This window comes from Nannobrachium achirus (assembly GCF_963921795.1).
Source record: "Nannobrachium achirus genome assembly, chromosome: 6".
Classification (NCBI taxonomy): domain Eukaryota; kingdom Metazoa; phylum Chordata; class Actinopteri; order Myctophiformes; family Myctophidae; genus Nannobrachium; species Nannobrachium achirus.
Genome location: NC_137815.1, coordinates 30,785,214 through 30,798,362, shown reverse-complemented (window position 1 = coordinate 30,798,362; position 13,149 = coordinate 30,785,214). Strand labels below are relative to the sequence as shown.

General features: G+C 42.5%; 1 protein-coding gene across 1 annotated transcript; it reads left to right on the top strand.

Moving 5' to 3' along the window:
* Nucleotides 1-732: 732 nt before the first annotated feature.
* Nucleotides 733-7,838, top strand: fmoda (fibromodulin a; the record flags this gene model as incomplete). Its single annotated transcript, XM_080728121.1, has 5 exons — nt 733-1,089; nt 2,599-2,721; nt 4,100-4,240; nt 5,649-5,916; nt 7,687-7,838. The coding sequence occupies 5 exons, from the start codon at nt 733-735 to the stop codon at nt 7,836-7,838; spliced, it is 1,041 nt and encodes a 346-aa protein (XP_080584247.1).
* Between the last annotated feature and the right edge of the window lie 5,311 nt (nt 7,839-13,149).

Below are 13,149 nucleotides of genomic sequence, written 5' to 3'. Positions count from 1 at the left end.
AGAACACAAATGACCTGCTGGGTAGAGCCAAAGTTTGTTAATTATAGTAATGTGACTTTGTGAGTTGTCTAATTGGGATGTTTACTTTTTGGCATCATTTCAGATTAATCTACTCTTGTTGAATTACAGCAGTAGAACTAGTATGGAGTGTATGTTAGCAACACATCAGTCTATGCATGCAGCTGTTTGGGGGGAGGGGTATTTCAGAACTTTGCAAATGTTTGCAAAAGTCCTAGAAATGTAAGTCCTCTATATTTCTTTCGTTAATGGTCTGCAAAAGTAATAGTGACGTCATCATGTCCGTGTTGGGAGCAAGTCCCCAGGACTTTTTTTGCATTGTCCTTTTAGCCGTCATGTGTTTTACATGACTAACCAATAAAGTATTTTATGATAAATTGAATACTTTAGTCAGAAATGTAAGCAGCACAAGATACAGTCAGACATGAGCTAAAACACAAAAAAAGTCCTGGGACTTGTTTCAAGTGTGGTCCTTTATGTATTCTCTTCATCAACAAACATAAAAATAACACCAAAAAACAACAAACTCAACTAATATAAAACAGTATGTGTTATGCGTACAGGGTATAGAAAAAGGAAAAAACTGAAAGAACTGACTGTTGTCATCTACCCCTCTCCCTCCCTCTCTCTCCCTCCCTCTCCCTCTCTCTCCCTCTGTGTGTGGTGTGCAGATCATATAGTGAATCCAGAGTGGGTGTAGTGTGAGTGAGCATCATGCGTGTGATGTGGTGCAGTGTGTTCCTCCTGGCCCTGGCCCCGATGCCCTGCTCTCTGAGACGCGACCCCTTCGGCTGGCTGTACAGCAACCGGAACCTGGGCTTCCTGCAGTCCGACATCGTGGGAATGGAGTGCCCCCCGGAGTGCGACTGCCCCCCGACCTTCCCCGTGGCCATGTACTGCGACGGGCGCGGCCTCACGGCCATGCCGGCCATCCCCTCCCGCATGAAGTACCTGTACCTGCAGAACAACGCCATCACGGCCGTGCCCGACTCGGCCCTGGCCAACGCCACCAACCTGGTCTGGCTCATGTTGCACTACAACCAGCTGACGTCTGACAACATTGGCAAGAAGGTAGTTTTATAGTCGTTGGACATCTGGTCCCACTCAGCGGCAACAATCAGTGCATGGATTCTTTTTTTTTTTCGGGGGGGGGGGGGGGGGGGGACTTCTGAGCAGCATGACACAATGTGACGCTCCAGTCTGGATCTGATCTTCAGATGGCTTCATGGCGAAGGGGCTTAAGTCTAATTCATGCCACTTGTCGGGTTTTTCAAGTGAAAATAAATCATTACATTATTGAGGCTTGAGGCTATACACAGACAGACACAAGGCCACAATTAACAGCTTGATTGTTAGATCTGTGGTATAGAATAGCACAATGGTGGAGGACATACAGTATTCTTTCTTTTATTTGTCTAGCTAAGTATAATAGAGGGTATGCATGAAGTGAATGGCAAATCGAGTGGCAAAGTGAGATTAACATGGTTTAACGTTGTTTAATGCAATCAGATAGGACTTTTTCTGTTTGGATGTATGGGCTGTCAAGGCCAGAAAGTATAGTTTTTTGCCACTCAGTAGGCGTTCCCGCATAACTTCCGCGTATGATGATGATGTCACTCGCATACCCATATAGCAATATAGCACAGAAGCATTGACTTTATGAGCTGCTTGATAGCTTAACCTATAATAATACATCATTGACTGATCACAATACTATGTTTTGTAATTATAATCAAAAATCTGGGGAACATCTAAAGTTGTAAAATCATTGTTCTGGAGTACAATATTTGCCTCTCAGATGTAGTGGAGTATAATAAAGAAAAAAGGAAAGGAAATACTCAAGTAAATTTAAGGTACCTCAAAATCGTACTCAACTTCAGCAAATGTAGGCTACTGTACGCTACTTTTCACCACTGGAACAGGATTTATGCACAGCTGTATTACTACAAGTACAGCACCATTACTGAGTAGAGTTCCTAACCTAAGCTGTGTGCATTCAGCCTGTATGTTATCGCGACCGTATGCATTTGCTATCAAGGAGCATTTACTATCAAACCCGGCAGAACCTTGACCGTCAGTGAGGCCAAGGCAGCTTAACGCCTCAATGTCTTTAGCTGACCTGTAGACATCACATTGTTGACCCATATTTGGCAATGCCCATATATGGCCAAGACAGAATAAATGTACAAAGGCCTCAATGTCTATAGCTGACCTGCCCATATATGGAGATCCCTGATGTCATCAATATTAAGCCCATAGCTTGGAATGCACATATATGGACATATTGTGTAAGTCTCATGTGGTCTATAACATAAGACATCTATGATGTCAGACGTCAGTCATATCCATATTTGGGAAAATACTTTGTCCACATTTTGTCCAACTTAAACAACCAACCGCAACTCGAATAACAAATGTATTCCGTCCTGTGCGAATTCTGTCCTGCGCAACCTCGCCCTTTAGGTCGCTTTTCGCCCTTAGGCCGTCTTACTGGTTGTACATTCAGCCTGTATGTTATTGTACATTCAGCTTGCATGTTATTGTACAGTACATTCATTATTGTGTATTATTGTTGTGCAGGCCTTCTCAAAGATGCAGTCACTGGACCGGCTGTATCTGCAGCATAACAATCTGACGCGCATTCCTCCCGGTCTGCCCCGCTCCCTGCGGGACCTGAGACTCAACCACAACAGCATCAACAAGGTCTGACACGCAGCTATAGAATCCTCCCCAGGGACGTGCTGGGCCCCTGATTCAGCCCGGGAAAAAGAGTTTGAGAGGCCCTCATTGCGCGCTATAGAGAGAGATCTCTCTCTATAGCGCTGCTGCTACTCAAAGATTTGCCATTTCAGATCATGACAAGTGACAAGCCAGTGGGCCAATTACTGTACATGAGTTATATTTCGTCATCGGGTGGAAACCTTGTATGTCCAAAACCGTTAAAAATGATTTAAACTAGTGAAAACAGCCGATCTACAAGCACACTTGTGTGCTTGTAGATCGGCTGTTTTCACTACTTTTGTGCGACGGCCTTGTATGATGAAGCAGGGCTTTGCTTTGCGAAAAAATTTACAAATTTGAAACTTGGAGATACGAGGTTTCTGCCCGACAGTGACGATTTACTTTGTTGGCCGCCCAGCCCCCAAAATGGAATGAAGGCCGACATTTTATTTAGATTTTTTTCCTAATGGCCGGCCTGGACCCGTTCGGGAGTTGTCCCGCTTTTCCCAATGGCCAGCACGTCCCTGATCCTCCCTGTCGGCTGGAAGCCTCCTATGTCCAAAAACTGTTACTTTTCAGGAAGAAGAACGTGTGTTCCAATTAGGGCTGGGACGATATGGGTAGCTCACAATACCATATCTTTGGCGATATGTGGCCCTCGATAATAATAATATCACGATACACGATATCTGCAATATTAAATATATTGCAAGAAATGTCATCAACGATATCACAATATCTGTTACTGAAAAAGGAAAAGATACCCATAAAAAGGCAAACATCTGGAATTATGCAGTCCGAAATCTTATTCGATTTTTGTGCATAATAAATGATGTACAGAAAGGTGCATGCATAGTGCCTCCTCCGAGTCCTAACAGTAAAACATTGACCGCAACCTGTAAAATAACCCCTCTCTAAATATATTTACCTGATAAAATGTACTGACGGGACAGGCCGTGCGTGAGGCCGCATGAAGTACTGCACTCTGCGGCAACCCAGGGAATCCATGCATGGTGTAATAAAATATCCATATTTGCCAGCAGCTATCGATATATTTATCACGAGAGGGAGTATGGCGATATATCGCAATATCGATATTTTGGCACACCCTTAGTTCCAATGGAACCCATATAGTTATTATTATTATTTAGCCACCGGCTCTTGCTAATACTTTCCATTTATTCAATATGTCTATAAACCCATAGACAGTTTTAACCACTTTATTTGCCTGACTGCTCTCATAGTACGTCATAGTAGGGCATTCATTCCCCAGCTATTATTATTCTCCAACGTTGGCTCTCTACCTGGCTGCAGATTCCTCAAGATATTAGATGTTTGAATGTTTCCCTGGGTTGCCTAGATAACACCTGCAGACCTGGAGGGGATGGACAACCTCACCATCCTGTATCTCCATGACAACGCTGTGACAGAAGTGGGCACGTCGCTGAAGGACCTGAAGTCGCTCACCTTGTTGGACATCAGCAGCAACAAGCTAAAGGAGGTATACAGCGTGTGTGCGTGTGCGTGTGTGTGTGTCACTCAGATAGTGTACAAATGGAACCAATGGACTAATGGACCCTTATAAGCCCATTTAGTTCCATTTGTACACACTCAGAGTTAGGGTTAGGGTTATCACTATGTTTTCTTTTATGAATAAAATGTTGTTTTGTCCAATATGTATGGTAGAGTTTGTTAATACAACTTTCCTGCTCTTCTATTGAGACATTTAGGGCTCTATTTTTGTCCACGCCTTACCTCTTATCCCTAAACCTTTTTGCAATTTTTTACTATTTTCTACATTTTCTACAAGCTCACAACGTGTCAATGTAGATCGGCTATTTGAAGTATTTTAAAATATTTTTCAAAATAGTAAAAAAAAAAAAAAAAAAGACAAAGACGTTTAGGGATAAGGGTTAAGGCATGGACCAAAATACAGCTTTGTGTCAAAGGTCAGGTCTCACCTAGATTCAATTCATCCCCATGAGCAAGCATTAGCTCAATAGTAAAAATGCTAGCACAAGAAAACTGGGTTCAAATCCGCGGGGTAGAAGAGGAATGTTACATAGGGCAGCAGCTTTAGCGCTTAAGATTTTAGAGTGCTTAAGCTGAACCTTATGGTAATTTGGGAGGTTTGTGCCAGTCTGTGTCCTCCTGAGCTCTTCAGACCGGTGTAAATCTGACCACTATCACAGACCTTGCAGCCCTGCACCACCTCCAAACACTAATCGCTTATATCTGTGGCGAAACATCAAACGCAACGCAAACGAGTGCTTGAACAAATTTATGAGCAATGAGCTGCAGTTGATGGCTGATATCAAGGTGATATACCGTACCTATATTACCTCACTAAGCTACAAGTAAAAGCCCTCAAACCTCCCCAAGCCTTGGGAGGTTTGACGGATCGATGCTGTCAATCTTCAACAGCTGTTCCCAAACCTTTCTGGATCAAGGGGCCTACTCGAAAATCTCAAAAGCATGTGTGGCCCTCCCATTTGACCAACTTAAAGGGATATTTCACTTTTAAAAAAAACTTTTGCTCATTTTATCGTCTAACCAGGCTTTTGTGAACACCCTGGACAGATTTTAATTTGCCTGATTCAGTATTTATATATTTGATATTCATTTTATCAGACACGCCCCCTTCCTATACAAACCCATCGTAACTTCAAACTCCATTTTAAGCATGATAGATTCATCAAAAACACCCGTCCTTTTTTCGGGTGACTCCTGACGCCCTCCTAATACGTGAGCTGACCGTGTTTTTTTTTTTTTTTTTTCATTTATTTTTATACATTTTTTGGTAAAAAAAAGAGAAAAAAATATATACAAAAAATATATAGCTATATTAAAAATAAATTAAAACATTTATCGAAAAACACGGCCAGCTCACGTATGATTGATATCTCCAGGTCCCCAAGGCTCTGCCCGAGCAGATCCACCAGCTCTACCTGGAGTCCAACGCCATCGACTCACTGCCAGACGGTTTCCTGGGCAGCTTCAGGCAGCTGCAGTACATCCGCATGGCCCACAACCAACTGACGGACAAGGGCATCCCTCCCAACACCTTCAACGTGAGCGGCCTGGTGGAGCTGGACCTGAGCTTCAACAAGCTGGAGAGGATCCCTCCGGTCAGCACCACCCTGCAGCACCTCTACCTGCAAGCCAATCAGATTAAAGGTAAGGAATGCAGGATGCATATACAGTATATGATTGCATATGTTCCCCATCTTTGACGTTTAAGCCAGAGGTCTTTAACGTTTTCAGTCCAAGGACCCCCTAACGTTCTCAATATGGACGCAATAGGGTTCAAGTGGTTAATATAACAAAGGAGGAAAAAAAGACACAAAGATTTGGAGGACCCCCTGTAGTAACTCTGAGGACCCCCTAGGTGCCCCGGACCCCCTGTTGAAGACGCCTGGTATAGGCTATCTGTATGGTCATTTTGTATACTTTCCAAGTTACAAATGGATTCAGTAAAAATGTGTGTTTCTTCAGAATGTGACAAAACGTTCACGAAAATGGAATTGATTCCAAATTAAAAAAAAAAAAAAAACTAAAATGGATGAATTATGGAATGACCGGTGATCCTGAGCAACCCCCTACAGTTTACAGTATATGTATCTACGACATCTGGCTCCAAAGCAATTAATAGTCTCTCGTTTGCCTCGTTTTCAACTCAGGTACTGTTACAGCTACAATCCAGAACTTTGAATGAATAACATTAATATGTTAATCATTCCGTATGTTGGAGTATATAATGATAACTAGGCCTACATCTGCAGTGGTTGGAGGTGATCTCCCTACTATCCCATAGAGAAATGTAGACCTTGGTGTCAGATAACCTTGCGTCACCAGGCTTTCCATTGTGGAGAAAGCCTGGTATTCATTCTAAAACTGAGCCATGTGATCCAGTTTAGAAATAAATGTAATAAATTGGGTTCAGGTGGTGTGTTCCTGTTGCCATCGCAATGTTTTTGTTCCCCACATAATGCTAATATATTTTGTTTAGTCACGCTAGTCTCGCTACGAGTTAGAATAAAAGATGAACATGACGATTATTATACCAAAAGAAATGAAACGATTATACCAAACTAAACATATTTTAAACTAGGGGAATCATTTTGGAGGTGCACGGCACCAGAGGTAAAGTTATTTCCGCTCCAGACCGGATCAGAAAACCAAAAAAGACGGCCTTAGATCAAGACTCTCATAGATTGAATCGATTTTGTCATTTTTATATCTACGAGACATATACGATAGTCTTGATCTAAGGCTACACAAATGTTATTGATCCCATGCAGGCTAGATGTCATGTAGGACGGGAGCGTGTCGATATATCGACATAACATTTGCACTAAGTCCCAGTATTTCGACACAGGTGAATGTTAACTTGGTGAAATGCTAACCTGCCGACGCTGGTGAGTAGCTAACCTGCCGATAGTAGCCAACCTGCCGATGCTGGTGAATGTTAACCTCTATGCCTAAACCTAACCCTAACCTCAGTAACCCTGACACTGGTGAGTAGCTAACCTGCCAAGTCGTGCCGACGCCTGTAGTCGAAATAATGGGGGTCCGCTCACTATCCCGACGGGCCGCTGTTCCGACTAGCGTCGCCAGGTTAGTTACTGAGGTACGGTTACCGACTAGCGTCGGCAGGTTAGTTACTGAGGTACGGTGGTTACTGAGGTTAAGTTTAGGGTTAGGGGTAGAGTTAGGGTTAGTTTTAGTGTCGGAATACCGGCCTGTCGGCACACTGATGCGGACCTGAAATAATGGAACGTAGAAATAGACACTTACTGGCTGAGGCTACTGCCTCACGGCAAGTAAAAAAATCACACCTAGAGTAGAGTGAACGGTAACCACCACCACCCTGGAAGGTCATAAAAGTTATGAACTGCAGTCTTTTTAAAACCAAGTCCTCCTGTCTCTCTTGGCAATTGCTTGCAGAGTTCACCCTGGGGAGTTTCTGTAGCGTTGTGGACGTGACCAACTTCTCCAAGCTGAGGACTCTGCGGCTGGACGGCAACGAGCTGTCCCCCCAGGACGTCCCCACAGAGTCTGTCATGTGCTTACGTCTGGCCAACAACATCGAGTTGTAACACGGCTGCCTGTCAGTCACACCTGCAGGGGTCATCAATATACCATGTCCCTACATGGACAAATGTGTCCGTGCCGAGACTTGTGGCACATTTTGTATTTTGTTTTTACAAAACATTCTAACATTTTGATCATGAGACCCAATAGGCTCTGTGCGCAGCAGCCATACTGGGAAGACATTGGGCCCCTTCCTTACTTCCTTCACAGGTGTTACCAGTGATACTAATGAAGGCTCTGTTCCGTTTTGTCTAGCTAGCACAGTGGTTCTCAAACGTTTTGATTTCAAGGACCACCATAACTCTGCGTGAGAGTGTACAAATGGAACCAAATGGAGGCTCCATTTGGTTCCGTTTGTACACACTCAGAGTTACAGACCCATAAGGGACCATTTGGAACCCTCTCAAGGACACTATATTAGAGACCCACTCCCACTGGTGTAGCAGAGTGTTTCCAGTGAGCCAACATTCCACAAAGATCAGCACCTGGACTCTGACCAGAATGGAACAGAGCCTCATTAATGTCAGTTGTAAGGTAGAGGCCCAATTTCTTTACAATATGCCTGCTGTGCATAGAGCCTATTGCTGAATGTCAAACTCATGTTTTCTTCAGAATACGTATATGAAGCTGATTTGCTACAGTTACAGTATGACACTATAGCACATATAGTCCACTAGCACAGTGGTTCTCAAACACTTTATTTTCAGGAGAGTGAGAGTGTACAAATGGAACCAACCTTTTTGTACACTTTCAGAGTTACAGACATGTAAGGGTCCATTTGGACCACCTTCTAGGAACCCCAAAGGTCCCTCTCGACCCACTTCTGAAACACTGCGCTGGCGTTTCTGGTAACATTATTGTATGTTAAAAGCGTCTGCTAAATGCCTATACTAGTGTAAACTGTAAACTGCAGTGAACATCTTTGTCAAAATGATATTGTTTTTTTGCCATGGACCTACAAATGGGTAATACACATTACTATAATAAGCACAAGATAATATGTCAGTACATTAACAACAATATAACAATATAACAAATGCATAGGAATATCATAGGTATACCACACACCTAATTAGCAAAAAGCTTCCAAAACCTAAAATAAGTCCACCATGGTGATGACCCCTGCACACTTGGTGACACTAATGCCCATAAACCCATTCAGTAATAGGGAAAGGGTAAGCTGTCGCCAGAGAGGACAGCAGTGGCTGTAGACCAACAGCAGGTGGCAGCAGTTCCACATTGTGGAGTAAAGTTAAACTAGTACTGTAGTTTCTATAATAGCCTGCCATTTCAACGCAGCATTATCAGACATTCCACATTCTCGAGGGCATTTTGTGTGGAAAACATTTAAAACTGTGACATCTTGAAAGGTTGTTGTTAAGTATGTCCCCAAAGAACAACTTACGTTTTATCTCTGATATAGTATATAAGATACTATAAGCTATATGTTATGTTTTTTTGCTGATTCAATGGGATCACATCTTGATCCAACTTTCATATTCTTGTGAAGATTATCATTTAATGTATAGCCTATAGTGTGTTTTCCATTCCATTCCATTCTCTCTCTCTCTCTCTCTCTCTCTCTCTCTCTCTCTCTCTCTCTCTCTCTCTCTCTCTTTCTCTCTCTCTCTCTCTCTCCTCCAGCTCCCCCATTCCTCTCATTTTGTCTGACCTGACTGCTGAGTTGACCTTGACAAAAGAACATGGGCTACTTTTGATTTGCTTGATTTCTGTCATGGTCTACAAATATGTTTTACTGTATTATTAACCATTTATTCCTGATAACGGAATTTTATCCATAGTTACACACTATCTGCAGCAGCAAGCGTGAAACAGTCTTCCTCACTTCGTCTCTGCACAAAGAGACATTGCTGTCTGTCGCTACTTTCTGTGTGAGTATTTATTTCTGTCATAGCCAAATAATCACATCTAGTAACATCTACACCACTTGTAAGATTACTTTGATGTAAGTTGCCTTTGAGAAAGAAAACTAAAAAGAGAGGGTCTTGTAGAGGGTGAAAGCCTCCTCCATATTCTTCACATCTATTTTTACAGTCTTTTTTAATTATTGCTGTACAGTGAATGATTTATGCATGGCATGGATTGATCTGGATCTGGAACTTGACAAAGGTTTTTATGTGTGTTTAAAGGCCTGTTTTGCAAAAGAAATATTAAACCTTTTTCTTTTTTTTACAAAGTTGTGTTTTGTTTTGTTTTGTTTTCAACTATCCTATCATCGCTATTAAGTAGCAGATCTACAAGCTCAAAACGAGTCGCTTCGCTCCACGTTTTGAACTTGATGCTTTTGTGTGACAGTATTGTATGATTGATTGATTGATTGATTGATTGATTGAATATTTTATTAGGCAAAAATGAAGAACAGTATAAGTACAGTCAAAATGAAAAAATGTAGTACAGCACAAGTACAGTCAAACACCCTGCCTAAAAGGAACACCCCAAAAAAGCCCTTGCGGTCCTATATCCGTTGGAGGTCCTTGGTATTAAATCATATCAAGTATATATTGCAGAGTAGGGGGGAAAAGGTGGCGGTAAAGCGATCACTACTCGCCTGTCTATGGGAGAAGTGATAACTACCTCTGCCTCGGGCCTCCTGAAATTTGAAATTTAAGGGCAATTTCGAAGGAGGATACAGTATGACCGTAGGGTCATACTGTAGGCCTACTGTTCCATAGATACAGTAGGGTGTTAATTTACCCAAAACACACACACACACACACACACACACACACACACACACACACACACACACACACACACACACACACACACACACACACACACACACACACACAGCAACGACATACTGTACAGTATGTTTTGTCAGGGCAAATAAAGCAGTGGTTCTCAACCTTCAGGCCGTGAGCCCAGTTATGTGGATTTGTAGGAATCGAGGGCAGGCATGCATTACATTTTGTTTGACTCAGTTCCACGGATAGAAATTGTGAAAATATAGCAGACCTACAAGCTCACACGTTCCTGTGTTGTTTGACCAGTATTTATTTATAGTATAGTTTGTTATTATTATTGATACATTTTTATGCGGTAATGGTCTTTTCTTTTCCTCTCTTTTCTTTTCTTTCTTTTTTTCTTTGAGTCATACACACACACACACATACACACACACACACACACACACACACACACACACACACACACACACACACACACACACACACACACACACTCACACACACACACACACACACACACACACACACACACACACACACACACACACACACTGCAGTAAAGGACTCTGGGGTAGCTGTTGAGTGGGATTTTACTATGGGGGGGTTGGGATGGCCTCTAAGCTAAGGAGACACATGGGGCAAACCGAGTCACAACCTGTACGCATTGAGGAATGCGCGCATGTCTGTTCAGTAGAGAGAGAGTCATCAGCGGGGAGGGGGGAGGGGACTAGCGGAGCAAGCGACAGTAAAGCTTTTGTTTGGTGCTCTGGTATTTAATTGTACCATCAATCAACAAAAGCCTTTGAGTAAAACTCCTCGAAACTCCTCTTGAAAGTCCTCTTAAACACAGACCTCGCACACACAGATTCTGAAAAAGGTGATAGATCACACTTCTACTCACTGTATATTATAGCATATAGTGTGCACATTCAATGAGTGGATTGATTGATTGATTTAATATGTTATTAACAGTTCAGTTCTATACAAGGTCTGCTACAGGATTTTAAACCAAAGAAAGCACTATATGGCTTGTTTCCATTGGGGTCCTTTTGTACTCAATTCATCTAAACATTTAATGACAGACAAATATACAATATTATGCAGATAGATCGGGGACCAAGTACAGACTCTTGGGGGACCCCGGTCAAACAAGTGTGGTGGTGGCGGAATCTCTTGAGGAGGAAGGCACCCCAAACAAGGATGACATACCAGTCTGCATCACGATTTATTCAGCAAAAGTTCTAGGTTTAATAAAGCACGAGCAGGTAGCAGGAATGACCCGGAAAACACAATTAAAGCTATTACCACTCACAGGGTGATTCGATATACACTTTCCATCCATCATCACAATTCATGTTGCAGTCCTAATATGTAAAGTCTGTTCTCTTTTTTACCGACCTTAATAATATATACCTATTTCGTCCCACGAGGGAAATTAAGCATTTTCAGCCCAACCCAGCTAATTCGCTGCCCACAAGGAGCGCATGAGCAATTAGGGGTTAAGAGTCTTGCTCAGGGACACACATTGACATTGCTACCCTGGCCTGGAATCAAACCTGGGACAACCAGGGGCTCTGGTTCCCTGGTGGGCTCCCTAACCATTCAGCTATGCCGCCAATGACTCTTTAGACACAAGAGTCATTGGCTGGTCGTTACAATTTACAATTTAAGCATTTAGCAGAGTGACTTACAATAAGCAAGGTTTATACATCAGTACATCAAATGGAAAAAAATTAGGCTTATCTAAGAAAACAGGTAAACCAAGCACCTATTCAGTAAAAACATCATAAAAAATGATAACGTAAAAATAAAATAAAAATGTAATCTAAATTGGTCATTGAGGGTAGGTAAGTGCTACAGCAAGTGCTATGGGCTTAGGTGGAGTCTGAATGGGTGAGTCTTCAGACCATGGCGGAAGCTAGGGAGTGAGTCTGCCGTTCGTGTTTAGTTTTGTTATGACTGATGTCTGGATGAGGAGCTGGGCTGACTCCTGGGTGAGGAAGGGTCTGAACCTACAGATGTTATAGAGTACCTACAGCACCAGGTGACTGATGCATTGCCTTGAATGAGAGCTGGCTGTCCAGGACCACACCAAGGTTCTTAGGGCGTTGTCTATGGAAACGCCCTGGTGACTTCGGTCATAGTGACATGTCCAGATATCATACAGTGTCATCGCATTTCATAACTCTTAATATAGTATAGTTCAAGCAGGACCACTAAAACAATAAAAACATAGATACATTCACAGAGTAAAATATGTATCTTCCATATCACAGCATCGTATACAGTAGAAATACCATAACACAAGTATATGAGGTTGGTAGGTTTTTCTATAGTTTGATGAATGTCCAGCATCCCAAACAAGGACGAGGACCTTGGTAGTATGGTGACTTCTGCCGCATGTCTGTGTGTACTGAGTGGGTGTGGGTTTATTGAGTCAGACCGGTTTCCTATGTCGGTCGTGACCCTCTTTTTAGTGATAAGTTGTTGATTAGCAGGTTCAGAAGAGACAGTCCAGTACGAGAGCATCTTAACATTTTTTATCTCTCTCTCTATCTCTGTGTGTGTGTGTGTGTGTGTGTGTGTGTGTGTGTGTGTGTGTGTG